The following is a 24873-nucleotide window of genomic DNA, read 5'->3' as shown; positions in this document are numbered from 1 at the left end:
ACTGACTTTTATAAGAGTAGTGTTTACATACGCCTATGTTTTCCCCATCTGCTACAAGGTGTTCTGTTATTGAGTGATCAGTCACATGATATTTCCATGAATCTCCCCTTACGACGTTGCACCAGTTGACACCACACACACTTGCTTTGAGTGGCTCTGTGATCTTGTGAGTGGACGCGGTGGATTAATGTTGTGTTTATTTGCAATAGGCGAGCTGGAAACACTCGGAGAACATGAACCCATTGCCTACTGACATATGAAGAAAGCCAAGCGCTGTGGAACAGAACGTATATGTGCCAAACTCTTAGGGAGTTTCTCTATAGGGCTGTGAGTGTGTTTGAGGGGGTTTCTCAGTTCACTCGCCGCTGTTTTATATTAAGCTGATATACCCAGTGTTAGTTTGCTATCTGCTGCCTCCTTCTGGTAAAGAGCTGTGGCATTTGCTCAAGCAAACATCACTCACTATTACTATTCCACAGATTTAGTGATTTTAAAGAGGTAGTTCACTTTTTAAAAAAATAACATTTGCTGATAATTTACTGACCCCCATGTCATCCAAGATGTCCATGTCTTTCTTTCTGCAGTCGAAAAGAAATTAAGGTTTTTGATGAAAACATTCCGAGATTTTTCTCCATATAATGCACTTTAATGGGAACCAAACGGTTCAAGGTCCAAATCAGAGTTTCATTGCAGCTTCAAATGGCTTTAAACGATTCCAGACGCTGAATAAGGGTCTTATCAATCGAAACCATCGGTCATTTCACAAATAAATAATATATGTTTATGTTTTAATGCTTGCCTTGCTCTGTTCTGTGATGCGTGTTCGTGACTCTTCTGTTCAAACTCGTTTATCAAAATGAACGATTCTTTTTTCGTTCGTTGAAATGAACCAAATGACTCGAAAAAAGATTCGTTGCCGTTTTTCACCACTCACCACTAACAAAAAGCTGTGTTATGTGTGCATGTTTGTTTTTTGATGTGTATGTATGTGTTTGTGTATATTCAGGCTCTCAATACAGAGAGATTGTGTGTGTGAATAGACACACAGAACAAGAAGTCCATGAGAGGAGGTGCAACTCTGCAACCAAACCCGTGGCAGAGGAGGAGCCCTGTAATGTTCATCCTTGTCCACCATTGTGAGTAACTGTGCATGTACAGTACATACAATACGAATACGTTTTAAGAAATTCAATTTTTAATGAGCAAGTACGCATTAGATTGATCAAAGTGATGGTAAAGACATTTATAATGTCACAAAATACTTCTATTTTTAGCTTTCTATTAATCTATTCCACTCCCTATAGACCATTTTGTTAGATGTAAACAACACCAGAAACACTTCCTGTTTCAGTTTGTAACTGTTTTCTTTATTTCACATGTAAAGAAAACATCTTAAAGATGTTGTTTAACTTTTTAAGTCAATTTTACATGTTCTGTTGGTTGTATTTTATCCCACCTTTTATGGAGTGTTAAAAAACTGAAACAGGAAGTGCTTCTGGACCAGTGTTGTTTACATCTTGCAAAATGGTCTATAAGAGCAGGGAGCGCAGTGATAATCCCCTTAAACAGAACAGAACCAACATAAACGTTCTTAATGACTGTAATTTAATGTGACTACATGAATCAAGATCAATGAAAGTCTGATGACATGCGTCTACTGACTAGCCAATAAAAGTACAACATGAAATGGCGTATTGATCAACGTGAAATGGCGCTAAAACGTAAAACTACTTACCCTGAGCCTCGTTTGCAAGATTGACAAGACTTTCCCTAGCCATGACCGTGTCCATATTCTCCTCTTTCGCTTACTTTTCAGCGCACTTAAAAAACACAATTTCCAAAGGTCGATTCATCTTGCTATTTGTTCACATCTAGCACATGCTAATGATGTTTTATTCTTCTATAGTAACTTGGTCGTAGCCTAAGATTCAACAGGTGTCATCATAGTACACTCTACAGTAGACCCAACTTGTAGTGTATTAGGTCCATATTGTACAGTGTTATTTTGCACTGATCTTATATGAATTGCACAGTCTGTGGCTGGCACTTACATAAATGTACATAAATCTCAGTTAAAGGAGTAGTTCACTTTTGAAAAAAAACTTTTGCTGATAATTTACTCACCCCCATGTCATCCAAGATGCCCATGTCTTTCTTTCTTCAGTCGAAAAGAAATGAAGGTTTTTGATGAAAACATTCCAGGATCTTTCTCCATATAATGGACTTCAATGGGAACCAAACGGTTCAAGGTCCAAAAGATGTAAACAGTTTTTCAGTCCAAAAGGGCTTTAAATAATTCCAGACGATGAATAATGGTTTTTCTGAGTCATTTGGTTCATTCAACGAACGAAACGAACGAATTGATTTGGAAAAAGATTCATTCATTTTGATGAATGAGTTCGAACAGGAGAGTCACGAACGCGCATCACAGAACAGAGCAAGGTGAGCATTTGAGCTTATACAACTTAAACTTTATTTATTTATTAAATGAGCGATCGTTTCGCTTGATAAGACCCTTATTCATCGTCTGGAATCGTTTAAAGCCCTTTGAACAGTTTGCAGTTTGCACTGAAACTGTCTTTTGGACCTTGAACCGTTTGGTTCCCAATGAAGTGCATTATATGGAGAAAATCCTGTAATGTTTTTATCAAAAACCTTAATTTCTTTTTGACTGAAGAAAGAAAGATATGGACATATTGGATGACATGGGGGTGAGTAGATTATCAGCAAAGGTTTTTTGAAAAGTGAACTACTCCTTTAACTTGTGTTTGTGTGTGTGTGTAGCTGGGATACAGGTGCGTGGTCGGAGTGCAGTGTTTCCTGCGGTCGGGGTGTGCAGCAGCGCCACATACAGTGCAGGCTGAGTTTTGGGAACCTTTCAACGATGGTTCAGCCTCAGCGCTGCTCCAGTCTCCCGCGCCCCAATGCCACTCAGCCCTGCCACCCGCGCGTCTGCTCCCACTGGGAGATCAGCACCAACTGGAGCAGGGTAAGACACGTGTGCGCCGTCAGGTGGACTTGCTTTCTTTTTGTATGTAGTTTTCTTTTAGTATTATTCAGTATATTTTGTAAATATTACATGTAGTCAAATGTTTTTGTATTTTTTTGAACACCTGTTTTTTTCTGCTCTTGTTGCAACTTTTAAGGGGACCTATTATGCTTTTTCTCTTTAATGGGCTTTATACGCAGCTGCACTACTTCCTGAACTTCAGCCAGCTCCTTGTTTCCTGTCTGCAGTTATTGGCCAAATTGATTAATCCAGGTGTGCCTGACCTCAGTTGTCATGGCAACAATAATCAGACACACCTGAATTCATCAATTTGGCCAATAATGGCAGACAGGAAACAAGAAGCTGGCTGAAGTTCAGGAAGTAGTGCAGCTGTGCATAAAGCCCATTCTCTTTTACAAGGTGTTTGAACACATATGTGTGTAACCTCTAGCCTATAATGGTAAAAATCCACCCACTCCTTTTGTAAAATCGCCATAAATCATAAACAGTGTCTCCAAACGTGCGGTTCCAGATTTCCCCTACTCTTATGTAGTAAGCCCCGCCCATGACTGGTGACGATTGGCCTTATTAGCATAGATCCCGCCCTTAGTGACCCGCAGCCGTCACCGTTACTGTTTCATCACTGTAGCAGCTGGAGATATGCAATGTCTGCGCTAAAAAAAAAAACATTGCAAATGTTCTGTTATTGGATGTACCAACGAACATAAGAGTATCCATAGACTCCCAGCGTCTGAGCCACTAAGGACACCGTGGTTGAATTTCATTAATGAAGGAAATGTGCCGAAAAAAAGTCGTTAGTGTTATATACTTGCGCAAATCCTTTTCTTCAGGACTGGCAGGATTTGCAACAAAGCTGTTTCTGAAAGATGTTTAGATTAACATGATGCTAAAACTAGTCAATGAGTTGAATCAACTTAAAGGGATAGTTCACTGTGAAATTAATTTTTGATATGTTTTAGCTTACCTCAAGGGCATCCAAGATGTAGGTGTCTTTGTTTCCGCAGTAGTTTCAATTTTGATATTTTTAGGTCTGGACTGTGCATGCTCTTTGAGGTGGTGACCATAGACCTCCATTATATGACTGACAGACAAGAACGGTTTGACCAAAAAATAATAAAAATTGAAAATACTGTGGAAACAAAGACACCTACATCTTGGATGCCCTTGAGGTAAACTAAAACATATCAAAAATTAATTTCAAAGTGAACTATCCCTTTAACTTCACAACAACTACATACATTTATCCACTAATCATTCAGAAACGTCCTGTTGTGTTCTAAAAGTTGTAACTGGAGTCTCTCCATTATTGTTGACTCTTGTACTAACATGTAAGGCTACTGACAATTTCTGATATTTTTGGCTGCGTGACTCTCCAGTTTTGTTGTTGCTGGAGTATCTGAAGCATGTGCTGTAAAGGCTCCGCCCTCTTCTGGAAAGGCAGCTGCTTATTTGCATTTAAAGGGACACACACTCAAATTGCTTATTTTTGCTCAAAATCAAATTGGGGCAAATTTGACAAATTATAGGCTAATAAATGATCTGTGGGGTATTTTGAGCAGACTCTTCACATACACATAGTGGGGACACTAGAGACTAATATCACATCTTAAATCCCTTAATATTACATCTTCAATCGCAAACTTAATATTAGTCCCTTTAAATCCCTTTCCTTTTAAGACTCATGCAGATGGATATTGATGGGTATTTTAAGATGCTGCGTCAAGTTGAAAATAGTCTTTTTAATTTGTGTCTTGTGAATCGAGACCCCTGTATTGTTCCATATTGCTTTCTGTCTTGCTGTTTTAACAGGCAAAAATGTGTCTTGTGCTAATGAAACATGTTCTGGCTACTGTAGTTGTTCAACCAACTGACTAGTTGATTTGGGAAAATGTTGTTTTGCTTTTAGTCTAGTCTATCTAAGTCTATGTGTTTACCTCCAGAGACACATAATCGTGTTTGAGCTGTCTGCATGTATGATAATAGACACTGTTTTCCCACAGTGTTCAGTGGATTGTGGAGTGGGAAAGAGAACCCGGAGTGTACGCTGTGTCAGTAACCATGGTAGCACTATGAGTGACAGGGAGTGCAATGACAGGCTCCGCCCACAGCGCACCGAGGACTGTCACATGGGTCCTTGTGTCACTAATTGGTACTTCACGGATTGGACAAACACTGTGAGTACTGACCAGAGAGACTCATGCTTGCACTAGATTTGAAAAAAAAAAGGTCGATATTTAATCAAAATGAGTTATTGTTTCTCTCTCTTTCTCTCTCAGTGTTCTGCGACGTGCGGGCCGGGTGTCCAGCGGAGAGAGGTGGTGTGTTTGACCGGTGGAGGCAGGAAAGAAAGAGACGGTGGAGTGGACTGTATGGCAGAGAAACCGGCTGATATGAAGGCTTGTAACGGGGGTCCCTGTACACCCACCCACCTGTGGTACACTGGACCCTGGGGACAGGTAAGGCCCGTGTGTCTACAGCAAAAAATCTGTCAATTATATTCCAATGGCAAGGTCTTTGTAAGAATAGAATAGAAATATATTATAGAATTGAAGAAGACCTCAAGGTCAATGAATGAAGTGGAATAATAGAATAGAATTGAAATATGAATAAAAGAACAACATCAAAGAAAATGAATAAAATGAAATCGAACTAAATACAATAGAACGATGTAGAATAGAAGAACCATGAATAGAAATAGAACTAAATATAATAGAATGATGTAGAATAGAAGAACAATGAATAGAAATAGAACTAAATATAATAGAACGGTGTAGAATAGAAGAACAATTAATAGAACAGAATACATTACATAGAATGAAGTTAAAAACAATGTGGAATGGAATAACAGAATAGTACAGAACAATTAGAAAGCAATTAAGATAAAGTTAAGATATGTCAATTCAGAAATAGAATAGAATGTGGAATAGAACAACATCAAAGAAAAGCCAATGAAATTAAATTGAACAAAATTAATTATTACAGAATAGAATATCAATAAAGTTAAAATAATTCAATTAGATTATTTAAAAAAGAATAGAATACTGTTGAATGATATAAAAAGAAACCTAATAAAAGGAAATAGAACAAAATGAAATAGAATGGAATATTGTTTATTAGAGCAGAATTAAGTTGCATAGAATAAAGATGGATAGAAGAGAACAAGGTAAAATGTACAACAGTACTAGCCAATAAGAATAGTTAAAATTATTATGATTAGAACATTCTGAAGTAGAATAGTGTAGAATAGAATAGAACATCAAATAAATTTAATACAAATAAATGGAACAAATAAAGCAGTATAGAACCATGAAGGATCGAACAGAATAAAATTGCATAGAATAAAGTTAAGTGTAGAACAATATAGTTAACAATAAAGTTAAAATAAATCAATTAGATTATTTAAAAAAGAATAGAATACTGTTGAATGATATAAAAGAAACCTAATAAAAGGAAATAGAACAAAATGAAATAGAATGGAATATTGTTTATTAGAGCAGAATTAAGTTGCATAGAATAAAGATGGATAGAAGAGAACAAAGTAAAATGTACAACAGTACTAGCCAATAAGAATAGTTACAATTATTATGATTAGAACATTCTAAAGTAGAATAGTGTAGAATAGAATAGAACATCAAATAAATTTAATACAAATAAATGGAACAAATAAAACAGTATAGAACCATGAAGGATCGAACAGAATAAAATTGCATAGAATAAAGTTAAGTGTAGAACAATATAGTTAACAATAAAGTTAAAATAAATCAATTGAAACATTCTAAAATGCGAAAAGAATAATGTAGAATGACATCAAAAGAACCCTCGTAAAATTACGAACTAAAAAATAAAATAGAATAGAATCATGTAGAATAGAATAAAGTTGAATAGAATAAATATGAAAGGAGTAGAACAGAATTAAATGTAGAGCTGTAGAATAGAAAAACATTAAACAATAGAATAGAATAGAATAGAATAGAATAGAATAGAATAGAATAGAATAGAATAGAATAGAATAGAATAGTGAACTGTTTTTGAGTGTGTGTTCACTCTGTCAACAGTGTAACGCAGTGTGTGGGAACGGCACCCAGCGCAGGGACGTCATCTGTGTGAAGAAGACAGGAAGTGACTTCACCGTGAGCAGCATCAGTGAGTGCTCCCACCTGGAGAAACCGTACCCAGTGCAGTCGTGTGAACTGGAGCCCTGCAAACCACAGTGGTTCACCACCGAATGGAGCACGGTGAGGATGATGTCATCTGTCAATCAATCTGTCCTCCAGGGGCTTCCCTTATTCTGCTGTTATTAAGTGCTCCTCTGTTTCGGTGTAGTGCTCTCGCTCCTGTGGTAAAGGGGTGCAGACGCGGGAGGTCCGGTGTCTCTCAGCAGACAAACAGTACAGTGCAGACTGCGACCTCCACACCAAACCTGTTCATGAGCAGACCTGTAACACCATTCCCTGCAGTCCCTTTGAAGGTGTGTGTGTGTGTGTGTGAGTGTATTGTGGCAGGACTTTCAAACTGAGGTCCGGGAAAAGTTTAGAGAAAAGCAGCGATATATAAATTTGATTAAAATAAAATGTTTTTTATATTTAAATAAATTAATAAATAATGTATACATTAGCCAAAAATGTATTTTTGTAAATAAATAAATATTTGTTTAAAAATAATGTTGATACATTTTATTTAAATTAAATAAATAAATAACATGTAATTTAAATAAAAAATTAATAGGTACATAAATAAAAACATTTGATTAAAATGAATAAATAATATATAATATTTCAAATAAATACAATTTGATTAAAATGATATATTTAATAAAGCTATATAAATAAATACAATTTTAATAAAAATGTAAAAGAAAATTAAACTACCTAAATAAATAAATAAATTTGATTAAAAGGAAAACCATTATAAATTGTATTTAAATAAATTTGCACATTAGATAAAAAAATCTAAAAAACAATTGTTTATGAATAGATAAAAACATTTGATTAAAATACATGAATAAAATTTGATTATAAAAAATTATAATAAATGAATACTTTGTATTAAAATAAAATAATAATTAAAATAAATAAATAAATAGCATTTCATTTAAATAAAAATAACTAACTACAGTACATAAATAAAAACATTTGATTAAAATAAATAAGTACAATTTGATTAGAATAATACATTTCACGATACTACATAATTAAATAAAAAAATGATTTAAATAGAAATATAGTTTAAAAATGTAAAATAATGATAATAATATTAAAGTGACTAAATAAGAACATTTGATTAAATATAATTTGATAAAAATATAAATGAATCAAATATGTCTAACTTACAAAATACAGTATATTGAGTAGAAAAAAAACGCAATGATGTAATGTAATAGAAACATTTACAAGTAGACATATTTGAAACATTTATAATATAAATTTGTCACAGTATTAATTGGATCATTTTCTTTCTTTGACTTTAAATTTCAGGATGGGGGTCCCTCGTATAAGAATGATCATATTTGAGGGTCCTTGGCATCTAACAGATTGAACAGCCCTGGTTTAGATTATAATCCCTCTCGCTTCCTATCTCTCTCTCTGTCTCTCTCTCTCTCTTTGTAGATGAGAACTGTAAAGACAGGCAACATAACTGTGTAATGGTGGTCCAGGCTCGGCTCTGCGTCTACACCTTTTACAAGACCGCCTGCTGTGCGTCCTGTGCCCAGAGTGCTCAGCGGGCCAAAAGACATTAACCCTACGCGAGATTCACTACGAGCCAAAACTCAGCCAATCAGTCGTCGCATTATTGTTCAATCACCGGACACAGCCAATCAGAGGCCAGGCACGTTCAAATGGAATCCCACCTTGAACTGAGCTGAGATCAGGATCCCTTTAAAGTGAAAGTTTTAAAATGTCACCACATATGGGCTCGAATGATTGACAGTTGCTCTTTCCCTATTGCTGAAGAGTCGGCGGCAGCGCTAGGACTGTTTAGTACACGGTACTGTCAAATACTTAACCATTCCTTACATGTTGTTTAAACAAGTGCACTGATGTCACAAGTCCTCGTTATGGACATATATATGAAGATAGTGTCAAGTGAGAACACTTCTAGAAGTTGCTTTTGTGCTACATGAAGTGTTTCATACGGTTTCTTTTAATTGCGAGTCAATCAGGATATCTGGAATCAGAATCACTAGTGTTTAAACTAGCTTTCCGTCTCATTTAGTCGGTTTATGAGGCGACAGAGTTGTGTGACCAAACTATGACAACACACACACGTGCATCCTTCACTCCTCATCAAGGTTTTTTGTAAGAAAGTGAAAAGGAGAGAAATAATGCATCTATTTGTTTTACTTGCATACTGTAATTATTGCCTAAAAATGACATAAGCAGCAATAGATTCTTACACAAGCATCAGTTCTGCCCTCTGGCTTGGTCTCAGTCCCCTAAATTGTAAGATAGCTGAACGGTGAACAGAAATCTACGATGAATCTAGTCCACATACGTCATTTCTGGGATATAAATAGAAGATGAGCGGGATTTGATTTAGTCTTCATTCTTTAGGTCGGTTTTGTCTGAATGTATATCAGTCGTTCAGTGTTCCATGTTGTAGTGAGTGACATGTTTTTTATTTGTTTGTTTGTTTATGTCTGGCTGTTTTTATTTGTTGCCCAGAGTGTAAATTAAAATATGGCCATTACAGAATCAACATACATTTCAGAAGCACTACCAGTTTTAATATCATAATTATAAACACAAAGCATTTTTTTTGTGCATTTAATTTTGTGTAATATAAGGCCTCTGATAAATGGTTGCTATAGATATTTGCACATGCAGGCAGAATCCATTTAGGACAGCATCGCTCGTGCGGTTTATTCACTGCATAAGTATTAAATATGCAAATAGTATAGTCATTTAGCCAAAGCGGTGTACGATGTAAGACCTTTGCCTTGTGGTTTAATACTCAAGGGTTTCTATCAGAGATCAAATGTGAACTTTCTGTTACCAACCCATAGATATAACTACAAGGCTGACATAAGCTCCCTGATTGCAAATAATCCCTCTAATTTAGTGTAAAAATACAGTCTGAGTGAGTCTGAGTGAGTGAGTGAGTGAGTGAGTGAGTGAGTGAGTGAGCGCAAGTGAGTGAGTGAGCGCAAGTGAGTGAGTGAGTGAGTGAGTGAGTCTGTGTGAGTGAGTCTGAGTGAGTGAGCACAAATGAGTCTGAGTGAGTGAGCGCAAGTGAGTGAGTGAGTGTGTGAGTGAGCGCAAGTGAGTCTGAGTAAGTGAGTCTGAGTGAGTGAGTGAGTGAGTGAGTGAGTGAGTGAGTCTGAGTGTGTGTGTGTGAGCGAGTGAGTGAGCCTAAGTGTGTGACTGTGTGAGTGAGAGAGAGTGTGTGAGTCTGAGTGAGTGAGTGAGTCTGAGTGAGTGAGCGCAAGTGAGTGAGTGAGTGTGTGAGTGAGCGCAAGTGAGTCTGAGTAAGTGAGTCTGAGTGAGTGAGTGAGTGAGTGAGTGAGTCTGAGTGTGTGAGCGAGTGAGTGAGCCTAAGTGTGTGACTGTGTGAGTGAGAGAGAGTGTGTGAGTCTGAGTGAGTGAGTGAGTCTGAGTGAGTGAGTGAGTCTGACTGTGTGAGTGAGCGAATCTGTGAGAGTGACTGAGTGAGTGAGTCTAAGTGTGTGAGTGATTGAGTCTGACTGTTAGTGAACGAATCTGTGAGAGTGAGTGTGTGAGTGAGTCTGACTGTCTGAGTGTGTGAGTCTGACTGTCTGAGTGTGTGAGTGAATGAGTCTGAGTGAGTGAGTCTGAGTGAATGATTGTGTGAGTCTGACTGTCTGAGTGTGTGAGTGAATGAGTCTAAGTGAGTGTGTGTGTGAGTGAGTGAGTGTGAGTGAGCGAGTCAGAGTAAGTGCATCTGTGTGAGTGAGTCAGACTGTCTGAGTGTGTGAGTGAACGAGTCTGAGTGAGTGAGTCTGAGTGAGTGTGTGTGTGAGTGAGTGAGTGTGTGAGTGAACGAGTCTGAGTGAGTGAGTCTGAGTGAGTGTGTGTGTGAGTGAGTGAGTGTGTGAGTGAGCGAGTCTGAGTGAGTGAGTCTGTGAGCGAGTCTGAGTGAGTGTGTGAGTGAGTCTGACTGTGAGTGTGTGAGTCTGACTGTCTGAGTGTGTGAGTGAACGAGTCTGAGTGAGTGAGTCTGAGTAAGTGTGTGTGTGAGTGAGTGAGTGTGTGAGTGAACGAGTCTGAGTGTGTGTGTGAGTGAGTGAGTGTGTGAGTGAGCGAGTCTGAGTGAGTGTGAGTGAGTCTGACTGTCTGAGTGTGTGAGTGAACGAGTCTGAGTGAGTCTGAGTGAGTGTGTGTGTGAGTGAGTGAGTGTGTGAGTGAGCGAGTCTGAGTGAGTGAGTCTGTGAGCGAGTCTGAGTGAGTGTGTGAGTGAGTCTGACTGTCTGAGTGTGTGAGTCTGACTGTCTGAGTGTGTGAGTGAACGAGTCTGAGTGAGTGAGTCTGAGTGAGTGTGTGAGTGAGTGTGTGAGTGAGCGAGTCTGAGTGAGTGAGTCTGTGAGCGAGTCTGAGTGAGTGTGTGAGTGAGTCTGACTGTCTGAGTGTGTGAGTCTGACTGTCTGAGTGTGTGAGTGAACGAGTCTGAGTGAGTGAGTCTGAGTAAGTGTGTGTGTGAGTGAGTGAGTGTGTGAGTGAACGAGTCTGAGTGTGTGTGTGAGTGAGTGAGTGTGTGAGTGAGCGAGTCTGAGTGAGTGTGAGTGAGTCTGACTGTCTGAGTGTGTGAGTCTGACTGTCTGAGTGTGTGAGTGAACGAGTCTGAGTGTGTGTGTGAGTGAGTGAGTGAGTGTGTGAGTGAGCGAGTCTGAGTGAGTGTGTGTGTGAGTCTGACTGTCTGAGTGTCTGAGTGAACGAGTCTGAGTGAGTGAGTCTGAGTGAGTGTGTGTGTGAGTGAGCGAGTCTGAGTGAGTGAGTCTGTGAGCGAGTCTGAGTGAGTGTGTGAGTGAGTCTGACTGTCTGAGTATATGAGTAAGCGAGTCTGAGTGAGTGAGTGAGTCTGATTGTCTGAGTGTGTGAGCGAGTCTGGGTGAGTGAGCAAGCAAGTTTGAGTGAGCAAACGAGCGAGTCTGAGTGAGTGAGTGAGTAGGTTTAGGGGTAGAGTTAGTGTAAGGGGAGAGAATATACAGTTTGTACAATATAAAAATCATTGTCTATGGAAAGTCCCCATAAAATATGTAAACCCAACATGTGTGTGTGTGAGAGTGAGAGAGAGTTTATGTACATATTGTGTATGTATATTATCACATGCGTTTAGACTGGTAGCAGAGATTCTTAGAAGAATAAAAATATGCTTTTATATACAAAACAAGAGACATAGTTATTTATCTATGATAAAATACATATAATTTATTTTATTTTTTTTCTTAAATGGATCACTTACTATCTTTGGAAATTCAAGATCAACTTGTCATTGTTATACATTTATTTTGCTTTGATATGGAATAAACAGTGTGTGCAGATTTTACCACAATTATTATTCATAATAAACAAACCTAAAACCGTACTACTATTTTCTCATCAGTGCTGAAATATGCTGATCTCATATAAATCAATTTTAATATAAATATTGTAATTGCATACAGGTTGCACAATAAGTAAAGTTACTCCTGAGGAAAAAGTCAAGCATAATTTATTTGCCGATGAAGTGGTTTTATATTGAGTCTAATGCAGTGACAATCACACATCAAATACCTTTTGTGGTTACTTGAATGTGAAAATAACTATGAATAAAACGTTCATGATTAAGAGTACTATATGATGATATAATGTAAATCAATGTTGTTATTGAAAGTTATTATAGAGCCAATTAGACAAAAACCTTTTCAAGTGTAGCCTATTTCTATAGTCACGTCTTTACTGAACTGTTTACTGAATGGATTATTGGGAACCAAAATGGGTTTTTTTTTTTAACATTTTAAAGAAATATATAAGGAGCCTTTTGTGCAATGGAAATATTATGCAAGTTCTTCATGGAAACATATATCCCCATTAAAGTCCCCCTGTGGTGAAAATTAATGTTGTTTATATGTCTATGTGATGTTTCTAATATACTGTGCTTTAAGACAAACCATGTAAATTCATAAGTCGACAGCATTGCTGAGTATTTTCTCTTTAAAACTGCAGTGAACCAAAGTCAGTCTCAAAAATCTCTCGTTTCTGACCTCACAAAATACCTTGTAACCAATCAGATTAACAAGTCAATGAGTGTTTCTGACCTCACAAAATACCTTGTAACCAATCAGATTAACAAGTCTCTTAGCTAGTGAGCGAGTGGAGGCGGGGCTAATTTGCATATTCATATATCCGCGTAGTCTACTAAAGGGTTTAGAGTTGCATTTAAGCTATTTTAAGGCATGGAGACATGTCATTTTGGTGATCAAAGATGAGTTTTAAGGGATACAATTATTGACCAGGGGGACTTTAAGAAGAACCTTTATACTCGACAGCAATGATCAAGTCTCACCAGCAGGGCGCAGTGTGGTCATGACGCTCTCGGCTCATGCTTGTGAACAACATTAACTTATTTTCAAGGTAGATCTTTCCCAAGACCATCTAAAACACAGTCCTGTCTGAGATCATGTAGGCTTTACGCTCATACAGCATGTGTGAAGAGGAGGGGTCGAGGATCTGGATCTGGGGGCACTAGAGGCAGATGGTGACCTTTTCACAGTAAATCACTCTGAAACCTGCCTCATCCCACCAGGCACATTTAGGTCACAAGGCTCCAAGCGAGACTCAGGGGTTAAAATGTCCTGTTTCTATAGAAAAAGCAACGTGAAGAACTAATTGTGTAATACATTGTTTGATTTTGTAATTAATACTAACAAAAAATTCATCCACCTTAAAGGGATAGTTGACCCAAAAATGAAAATGATCTCATGAATTAGCTAGCTACTCACCCTATCACTTTCCTCTTTCAGCTAAACACAATCAGAGTAACATATAGGCTTTAACTATTTTAAATTCTTCTATTCCAAGCTTTATAATGGGAGTGAATCATAAATGAGATTTTGAAGCCCAAAAAAGCACATCCATCTATCATAAAAGTAATCCATACGGCTCCACGGGGTTAATGAGGCCTTCTGAAACAACGATTTTACTCTGTTAAAAGTCCAAGTATCGCAAAAAAATATACTTGATTGAAAGTAAAGTAATTAGTAATTTAGAGAGTAATTTAGCAAAAATAAACATGACTGAAGTTTCTTGTTTGTGCATTTTGGATTATTTTCTCAATGCAAATTATATGGATCGATGAGGAAGGAATGTAAATATAAATATAGAACAACTAAAAAGCTGCTCATTGGAACACAAAAACACTTTGTGAGATTTAATACAGAGGAGGATATCCATGTATTCCAGACAGAATACAGAATATGTGTTGAGTTAACAACCCCTAAATCTCACTCTGAAAGAATGACGAGCTAAATTGCTTAAAATGGATTGATGACGACTGTAGCGAGAGGCTAATGACAAGTGATGTGAATAGAATTAACACACAATATTGACTTCTAAAAATGCCACCCCCTTTAATTACTTTCTATTCCGTGCTTCTGTCTGGAACAATTATAAATTGTCTTTGCACAAGGAGCATTTTGTGTTTTTTGATATGATTTGATATTTAATTATGTTATTCCGCATATCATGAGCTCTATCCGTGGTGTAAGGCTTGATAAAAACGTAAAGATCTTCCTTTTTTTCTTTTTTTTTTTTGTACACAGGTTTCAAACGCTTCAAACGCACAGGTTTAGTCCGTTTAGATAGCCCGGACTGTTTTATAAATCCTCCTCTAACATTAAATACCAATATGATGTGCTTCATACATTGATAATGGCGTGTGACGTTCCAGGAATGACAGCAGTTGTAAAGCGCGCGCACGAAGCCTTCAGCACCACGGTCAGAGCTCAAGGCTAGAACAATAGGAGGTTCAGGGACTGTCAACCAATAGCATGATCTCATCAAAAACAGAAACTGCAATGTTTAGGCTACACCAAAACCAGAGTGCACGTTTTTTGGTGCTTGGGTTTTCCCTAAAAGTATATCAAAATTGAGGATTCGTATTTATTTATAAGGATTATTGCATTTGCAGTGTTTATTATGATTTATCCGTGCACATCATTATTTTTATTTTTTAAATCCACGCGTCATAGTAATCTTTGATGATGTGTTTATTGGCACCTGGGAACATGTCACTCACATTAGATCAACCAATAGCAAACCATAACCATCCAATCAATTCCCGATGGACAAAATTAAGTCCCGCCCTACTTAGGCCTATTCTTGTTCAAGAAGACATGTCACTTAAATATAGGCAACATCACAATATAGGGAAGAAAAAGACTAGGCCTATACTGTTTCATGTAGACTTAGAGATCTGTAAAGTAGGCCTATGTAGCTGTTCTTTTAATATAGGCCCACTGTTTGTCGCCTATAGGCCGTTACATAATTTGCAGGCAATGCTTCAGTAACCCCCACAACTAGGTTACTAAATGTGGTAAAATGCTAACCCGTTTCCGGGTTTTGGCCAACAAAATTACGTCACCCCTGCACCACTCCAGGCAAGAGGTGGGGAAGATAAAATTGCAGTTTTGTCAAACACAGACGGCTGTTTATGTGAGTGTTTATCTTAAACAATATAGAGCTGGTAAGTCCCGCCCCTTCAGCCCCGCTGGACCTCTTGAAAAATCGTCAATGCAAGTGAATGAGAGAAAATAATTATTTTCTAATCCCGTTTGAATTTTGCGAACATATGTTGTCTGTGAATTTTTTATATAATGTTTCCTGTAAAGAATGCTACAATTTAGCGGGTAGAATTTTCATATGGTTAGACTTTGTGTGAGAGCACTTTGTGGACTACAACTCTTTCGACGTGTTTGATATCACATCCACCAGAACACGGATCCCGCTAAACATGCCTGTGTCTTTGGTGTACTTCACCGCCTTCTTTCAGGGAAAGGGCAAACTAGTTGAGCGTGGTGAAAACCGTGATTTGTGGAGGGAAAATATGTTATGCGGCGACGTCACATATAGTCTTTCTCGTTATGTCTATTCCACAATTGCTAGCCAAAGAATCTTACAATATACTGTCAAACTCGTTACATGAGAAATTCTATAAAAAAAATCACAGACAACATATTCATGGCACAATGGGCTTTATGCCCAGCTGCACTACTTCCTGAACTTCAGCCAGCTCCTTGTTTCCTGTCTGCCATTATTGGCCAAATTGATTAATTCAGGTGTACCTGACCTCAGTAGTCATGGCAACAATAATCAGACACACCTGAATTAATCAATTTGGCCAATAATGGCAGACAGGAAACAAGGAGCTGGCTGAAGTTCAGGAAGTAGTGCAGCTGGGCATAAAACCAATTCAAACGGGATCAGAAAATAATTATTTTCTCTCATTCACTTGCATTGACGCTTTTTCAACCTAGAGGTCCACTTGGAGTTTTACGGATGGGCGGGACTTACCAGCTCGATATTTCAACTGATATTGATTGAAATGGTATCCTCTGTTTTGTTTGTTTTTGCTAACAGAAGTGTAATTTGCAGACGATCCCTTGCCTGTTCATCACGAGCCTGTCAACAGCTCGTGAGAGGGAGACACGCGTTGACGTCACATCTTAATTAGAGATGTGGAAACGAGAACAAACACATAGTAAACCGCGCAGATGAGAAACGGGGAACAGCAGATGTGCTTTGGATGAATCTTTCACTTGCGCTATTTTATAGCTTACACAATATATACATATATATGTTAATAATAGCACATTATAGCAGAGATACTGACCGAAACTGTGATTTACAAATGAAATAGTGTGTGAGTGACAGCGAGCGTGAGCAACAGTCACGCGCGGACCTCTGGAGATAGCCTACAGAACGACAAGCGCGGGGATTTACTGAGGTTTTGATAATAAACCATTCTAGGTGAGCTGTTTTTAGTTTTCACCAGTGTGTGTGTGTGTAGGTTTCCTCTTGTGTAAATACGGACTGTTGCCAGTTAACGTTGACGGACAAAGAAAGAGCTTCACAGCCCCCGCTGCCAAACAAAGGATGCGCTCGTGCACACTATATCTGTATCGCTGTCTGTGGAAATTAAAGAGCGGATAATCTGACATCATTCTGGGAATGTTTTATTAAATACGTTAAGATTCCATCATTTTGTTTGTATAATCACTGTATTGGCAAGTGAAAGAGCTCTCCCATTCATTCGAACGCATGATTTGTTCTTTTTTTTTATTTTTTATTTATGAAATACTCGGTTGACTTTAAATTTCAATGCCTCTATTTTAGCTATACATAATAAACAGCAGCTATAGTAATGAATTAAGATGCGCTGCATGGTAACCTAAAATTGGCATTACCAAATATATTATTTAAAATGACTGAATCAACCTGGCTACATTAGGTCACATCGATGTGGCCATTTTAAACGATCATATTTATGGGGTAGCCTATGTACCACTTTAATTTTACAAGTATTTCAGTATTGATAACTCTTTACAATAAGGTTGTAGGCTTATACTGTTAACAATTAGTTACAATGGTAAACATGCTCTTACAATAAACCCTACAGGATTTATCATTCTTGTTAATTTTTAGCAAAAACAGAGAAAAACAGTGTATTTATAAATGCACATTGATGAATATTTTGATAAAAAAAGTATTGTTTTTGTAAGCTAAATGCATTTACATATAACACCTTATTTTAAAGTATTACTCTATAGCATAATGAAACTAAAGTGATGCTTGAAGTGAGGATCCATTCATCCATGCATTTTGTTTTGATCACACCCCGCCTCCACACAGGCACCATCCACACCTCCATCCCTCTCTCTCTCTCTCTCTCTCTCTCTCTCTCTCTCTCTGTCGCTCACTCTCTGCACGTTCATCTCGCATCCTGACCCAGGCAGTGCCTCTGACTTTCTCCGCATCATCGACCCAATGAAGGAGCCCGACGCCATCAAACTCTTCATCGGGCAAATCCCACGCAATCTGGAGGAGAAGGACCTGAAGCCCATCTTTGAGCAGTTCGGCAAGATCTACGAGCTGACTGTGATCAAGGACAAGTACACGGGCATGCACAAAGGTAAGGAGACGGGCACGAGTTTCAGGCTGTGTGGAGGGGACGGGGGCTGAACGTTGCCAGTCACGACTCACACGTGTAGTGTGTGTTTAAATAAACAGTGTTATTTAACCCTCTCTTTACAGTAGTGTTCATGCGCATGCTTGTTTGACTCGAGCTTCTGAAGTGTTTGAAATAAAATCATTACCTGCAAACAGGGGGGCATGAGAGGGCAACAAACAGGGCATGTTCTTGTACAATATACATGTCTGTATATCAATGATTTGTTTTTGTCATGGGCTGGTTGGGGCAGGAGCAGTAAGCGCCTACAGGAGCTTCAAGCGTGACAGTGCACTGCACAGCATGGGTTCTGTATTACTATAAAAAGGGACAGTATATGTACCAGGAAAGCTCTCGCCCCATCTCTCTGTTGTCATCTTTATGAACCTGTTTTCTGTGCCTTGCGGTGGAATATTAGGTTTCCACTCTGCTGTTTAACTCTCAGGTCTTCCAGGGTCGAATGAACCCATGTTTGGGGGCTTGACCGGGATTTAATCATGAGGATTGCTCAGTGGTTTAAGCCGCTGAGGTGATAAACAAAGAAAACCTTAAAGGAATAGTTCACACAAACATGAAAAATGTGTCATCTTTTACTCACCCTCAAACCTGCATGATTAACTTTTCCTCCTTGGAACACAAAAGGTGATTCATTTTCTAATTAGTGCCAGTAAATCAGCAGTAGGACAAAAAGTGATAATCATTCATAACTCATGCCCTATAGTCCAAGTCCTGAAGTAATATGATGATTTAAGGAGTTAATTGAAATGATTTGCTTCTGCTGTCTCTCACATGTGGTGGCATTAGATGTGTTGCGATAAGTTTGATGGTAGTGATATTTGATCGCAAAGCACATAAATAGTGTTCAAATGACATTTGATACACTGTTAGACCTTACCAGGTTTTTTACAGTGAAATACTGGCAACACTTTTGCCAGTAATTTACTGTAAAAATGCACTAAAACTCAAGTTAACTAAAAAATACAACTTATTAGTTTTAGTGCATTTTTACAACACTGTTGCCAGTAATTTACTGTAAAAATGCACTAAAACTCAAGTTAACTAAAAAATACAACTTATTAGTTTTAGTGCATTTTTACAGTAAATTACTGGCAACAGTGTTGCCAGTATTTTACTGTAAAAAACCTGGTAAGGTCTAACAGTGTAATGACTTTAAAGAAATAGTTCATTATTTCCTCATTTCATCATTCCAAACCTATGACTTTCTTTCTTCTGTGATGCAAAACAAAATATTCTGAAGAATATTGGAAACCAAACAGTTTTGGTGACCATTGACTTCCACTGACCAAAAAAAAAAAAAACTCTCAACTTTTATGCTCCAGTGAAGAGAAGTCTGTTCTTCACACATCATATGACTTAACATGAAATATAGCGCACAAGTCAAATGGACTACTGAGGGCGTATTTATAGAACATTTTATCTTACCACTAAGAGTTCTCCTCAATGGCAGTAAAAGGTCTTAGTTAAGAGTGTTCTCTTAAAACCTTTTCACAGGTTATTGTGTGTGGTAAGCTATCCCAGAAGGCTCACTGGGAAAATGTAATGAGTGTGAAATTACATTTCTGTCACTCCTCATGTGTAATGATGCTGAATATTTATGATTCTATAAAAAGTACAGATTAAAATAAAAAGTCGATTCGAAACTGAATTTCAAATTCAAGGTCATTACTTGTAATAAATTAATAGAATTAATAATATATTAATATGATTAATAACAACAACACTAATAATAATTTAGCATGAATGAAAATGATGTTTATTTAAAACATTGCAAATATAAATTATACTAAGGAATAGAGAGAAGTCTTAAGCTAAGAGTAAGGCCGGGGTTGACCCAGCTGCTATGGATGATGTCAACACGCTTATTAACTATGCACACGGTGATTGGCCGAAGGGGGAGGAGTCTCTGTCAGTGATATAAATATTGTAGAGCGAGGTATCTTGTTGTCATATTCAAATTAAGATTTTGAAATAAATATGTTGCCATATTCAAATAGAGGTTTTAAAATTAGGCTAAGTATCGCTTATTAAGCTGCTTTATTTTAAGATAATTGTCAGCCTCTTACATGTCTGCATCTCCTCAAGAGATAAATGATGTTTTATAAACAGAGTTCGGGAGGAGCACATTCAAACAGTCTATCTAATCAGCTCGAGACGAGGTATACACAGCGCTGACTCAACTAGTTACCTCAACAGTTTTCTGGATCCCTCCGCCACCCCGTTCCTCACTCTCGGCTGGGAATACGGGGGGGGGGGGGGGGGGGGGGAGTGGTTTCTCGATCCCCTTGGAGAGCATGCCAAATTCTCTTATTATATATTTTTAATCTACTAGTCTTGAACTAGTCTTTGGGCGGATTGCCAGCAACAGCCATTAGGATTGTTTGTGATTTGGTCTTAGTGACTTGATTCCTAACGTTTCACAGATTTAGTAGCTAGTTTGGGTGCTAAAATGCTAAAAAGTATTAAAGTCCTAAAATGAGTGACTGACACGCCCATTATTTTTAATGAGTTTCTCCTAAATCCATAAGTTAGGAACTACTTTTAGCATTAATATGTTTTGTGAATACGGCCCCTGAAATGTTTCTTGTTTAGCATTTTGGAGCTTAAACACCCTATAGCCTAGTCCCCATTCAGTTTCATTATATGGAAGCTGAGCTGACGTATTCTTTCAAAATTCTACTTGTTTTGTTTTTAATGGAAAATGCAAAGTCACAGGCGGCTTACGTAGAAACAGCCCAAACAGCCGCTAATGAGGCATCTATGACCATCTATAATGATACATTCAATAATAAATACAATGTTCAGCTGAGATTTACCCTCTAATCTCTCTGAGCAGGTGTGGGAAGGATAGAGGCGGTCATGTTAGTATGGTATATATACTGTATGTATATATATATATATATATATATATATATATATATATATATATAGGGTTGTAACGATATTCACACCGAACCGAAAACCGCCCATGGTACATGTCACAATACTCTCATGGCGAACCCGCCCCACCCCCTGCTGCCCTGCCCTTTCTGCCCTGCCCTAACCCATATTTGAGGTTGACCTCACCTTACCTTGTTATGTCACAAAAGTAATTTTTCCTAATTGGCATTTGATTAAATAGTTGCCTAATTAGGGGTGTAACGGTACACGTATTCGTTTTATGTGAGACGAATACAGCGGTGTAGCTACCATTAACCACCAATAATCGCAGTAGGCTCCGTGTTTTGTCACTTTCAAAAAGAAACAGTGTCATTTTTTCAAATTATGTCCATTTCATGACAAAATTCTAATGCTACGTTCAGACCGGACGTGAATCACGTGTCAAATTCACGTCTACCGCCCCTAGTTTGACGCTTGACCACTTTGTGTTAATTCGCGCGTCAAGAGCGAAACTGACGCGGGTAAAATAAAAGTTTGAAGTGGAATTTACGCACGTCTCGCGCGTCAAAACCAAAACCCGTTGATGGCCATCTTTGTTTATGTTGATCGAGCATTCATCGAGAGATTCACCGCACTGTATTTGCTCTGGAGAGCTAGAACAGCGGCCTGGGGAACAGCGGCGTGGGGATCATCGTCGCCGTATTTGTGTCCACCGGACCCTTCGGTTCGCGCCAAAGTTCAGATTTTTCAACTCTGGCGGCAGACGTGAATTTGCGTCAAACGCGTGAATGCACAAATGGCACTAACTAAATCATTCGCGCATAACGCGCCAGACGCTAAATTCGCGCCAATCGCCATATTCGCGTCTTCCGCGCCGCGCTCCACGCCTCATTCACGCCGCAGGAATTTTTCACGTGCGTAACGCGTCTTTGCATTGACTTAACATTGAAATCATTCGCGCCTGACGCGCTATTCGCGTCCGGTGTGAACGTACCATAGCGATGCCGGTTTTGACGCTCTTCAAAGGAGCTGTATGTAAGATTGTGTCCAAAACTGGTACTGCAATCACTGTCAAATTACTGTAGAGCGGTCTTTAAAGCTACAATATGTAATTGCTTCACCCAAAGGTTCATTACTCGAAGCTTCATTCAGCATTGCTAACTAGTGACACCTAGCTACTGTGGAAAGAACAGACAAATTAATTAATTCTGAACCAATGACCTTAGCAGACTTATGCTGTTCGTGTAATGTAAAATGTGAATTTTTTTCTAACTGGTTAGTTTAGATCGTATTTAGATATAAAATGTATGACAAATAAGGGTGGTTAACTTTGACAGCTGATAACGGGCTGCGCCGAGTGAATTTGACGTCTCGGCCATGATCTGACACAACACATCATACCACCACTGTAAAAAATATTTTCAAGATTTGTTATCACAACATATTTTCTTTTGTCAAATCAACTTTATAATAATTTATTTAGTTGAGATAACTTATTATTTTGTGTTTCTGATGGTTAAATTAATCTACTTCATTGTATATTAACTCACTTTTTCCAGTTCAATCAACTTAAAATTTTAAGGCAACCCAGGTTACTTACTTTTTTAAACTAAACCAACAATATTTTTTTACAGTGTATCCTTTCTGAACATTTGTATTTTGTTTCTCAAGATTTTCCAATATGGCGCCACCCATACCCCCCATAAACGGCCTCAAAACTGTTCTTCAGAAAGTCTATGGGTGATGATGTCACAGACACTTTGTCCATATTTTTTACAGTCTATGGTAATAATATACAGCCCTAACACATATGAGACAATAACGACAATGCCAATGAGAGACTCTACTACACCCGCTTCATCAACTCCAAGGCGGTAATCCATCGACCGGAAGTTGAAGCCTTGCTGGAGCTGACATCTTGTAGCAGAACTTCACTTGCGTTAGCATTCCCATGGACTCTCATTCATTTTGGCGTCACTTTGACTGCGAATAACTTTACATCTGAGGCGTTTGAAGACCCCATTTGTCCTTTATTTATTTCTAAAGAAACACGACAATGTATAAATAGCTCCATTACCCTGTAGCTTATGTTATGGCCCCGTAGAAGCAGTTTTAGTGAAAGTAGGCTAACGATTGTGTCATACCCACGCGACTCTCTGTCGCACAGTAGAGAGATTACCGTATGGACATGAGAAGAAGCTTGCGCGCAATCGGGGAAACGTGGGGGCAAAATGACAAAATAATGAATCAGAATACCTAGCAGAATTGTCTCCTTCTCCTAGCTCATGGACAGCTCCCACTCACACTCTCCGCCTCTGCATGTTTCGGAAGGGAATGATTCAGATTTATCATGCCACAGCACTAGAAGACAGACGGGTCACTCACGTCACATCTACGTAGTCAAGCTCTGTTTGAGTCTGCGCGTCAGGGACAGAAGTGGTAAAAAATCGCCAAAAACGAGCTTCAATCTTCTCAATGGAGTTCCAATGAGATCGCTCTGTCCATTTCTTTTACTGTCTATGATCGACTCCTGCAACACCCAGAAGGTGGCTCGAGTGTCGGGCCCCCTTTATCAGGAAGCACCACTCAGACCGAACCGATGACGTTTTCACACAACCCGAGGCCTCGTTTGTCATTAGTCACGTGCTTTTCACGTTACACAAGCCTTGAATCACGTCTTCATCTGGCATACCCATTTTTTCTCGACACAAGCTCTGACGATACCAGGGATAACGCAGATATTTTCATTGACAGGCGACAATGACCAGGGAAGAGCCATTATTTAAAATTGGAATTTCTCTGAAATTAAAAATATTTGGGAACTTTTGTTATATTCACAACTGCAGGAAATATATCACACTGCGCAAGTGATTTTTGGATAAAAATCTTACATACTGTACCTTTAATTTGGCGTCATCAAAGTGACAGATCAGAATGGCGGCTCAGTTTAAGCAGTAGCGCGCGCGCGCGAATGCGATCATCTCAATAAACATGAATGAACATCTGAAGATATGTTGATACAGTAACTAAAATGTATTATATCTCATATAATCGGTCAATCAGTATTTAACGGCGGAAAGACATCAGTAAAACGGCTGTCACATTTACCTCAGGCAAGTCATTCAGTGTGTACAGCTTACGTTAGAGAAACTCTTTCGCTAACCACTTAGCCTACATATTCTTTATATTTTAGGCACTTAACCTGTTAGTGATGTCTTGATTATTTAGTATGTTTAAAATATTCGTCATGGAAACAACGAATTGGAGTAAAAACATAATTTTACAATTACATTTACTAGAAGTTGATGCAACCTGTGCAGTTTACAGGTTGTTATTTGAGTTTTGATTGTTATATCTAAAATTAAATAGCAACTGAATTAAGGCTAATAGTTTGGCTATCTGTTTTATTAAAAAAGTGCTTTAAATATACAGGTGACATGACTGCATTAGCAGAGATGCATTTTTTATCCTGAGATGTATTTTTTATCAGAAGAGATGCATTTTTTATCAGAAAATATTAATTATAACTGAATTCATTTAAAGACAGAGACACAATTCGTTCATTAAACCACTGTTTAATAAAAAAGTAGTTTTCCACCTTGCTGTACCGAACCATGACGTCAAAACCGTTTTGTACTGTTACATTTAGTTTACTGTAAGATGAATTACTAAAATAACATTAAAAATAAACATTTAATAATCGACATTTCTAAAATACAAAAAAACATCACATCCCAAGTTCCCAACAGAGAGAAGCATTTTGGATACTGTGTAATGTTATGCGCTGCTCGTGTACTTATACTCAA

General features: G+C 38.1%; 2 protein-coding genes across 6 annotated transcripts in view; both read left to right on the top strand.

Moving 5' to 3' along the window:
* adamtsl4 (ADAMTS like 4) overlaps positions 1-13062 on the top strand; it is a 92651-nt gene extending 79589 nt beyond the window's left edge. For both annotated transcript variants that reach the window (XM_089117444.1, XM_089117445.1), the window contains exons 11-17: positions 1007-1136; positions 2785-2989; positions 5011-5184; positions 5287-5466; positions 7066-7245; positions 7334-7478; positions 8617-13062. In XM_089117444.1, coding sequence (XP_088973570.1) covers positions 1007-1136; positions 2785-2989; positions 5011-5184; positions 5287-5466; positions 7066-7245; positions 7334-7478; positions 8617-8747 — 1145 coding nt within the window. In that variant the 3' untranslated portion in view covers positions 8748-13062. The remainder of the gene's footprint in view (positions 1-1006; positions 1137-2784; positions 2990-5010; positions 5185-5286; positions 5467-7065; positions 7246-7333; positions 7479-8616) is intronic.
* A 3609-nt stretch (positions 13063-16671) lies between these two features.
* Positions 16672-24873, top strand: part of celf3b (cugbp, Elav-like family member 3b) — a 75191-nt gene continuing 66989 nt past the window's right edge. For 2 of the 4 annotated variants that reach the window (XM_089117443.1, XM_039681308.2), the window contains exons 1-2: positions 16672-16971; positions 17854-18133. In XM_089117443.1, the coding sequence (XP_088973569.1) occupies positions 17989-18133 (145 nt within the window). In that variant the 5' untranslated portion in view covers positions 16672-16971; positions 17854-17988. The remainder of the gene's footprint in view (positions 16972-17853; positions 18134-24873) is intronic. The other 2 variants (XM_039681307.2, XM_039681306.2) reach the window with 1 other exon arrangement.

Source organism: Pimephales promelas, chromosome 12 (genome assembly GCF_988280905.1).
Source record: "Pimephales promelas chromosome 12, fPimPro1.hap1.1, whole genome shotgun sequence".
Classification (NCBI taxonomy): Eukaryota; Metazoa; Chordata; class Actinopteri; order Cypriniformes; family Leuciscidae; genus Pimephales; species Pimephales promelas.
Note: the sequence above shows the minus strand (reverse complement) of the source record. Positions and strands in the feature narration are given on the sequence as shown.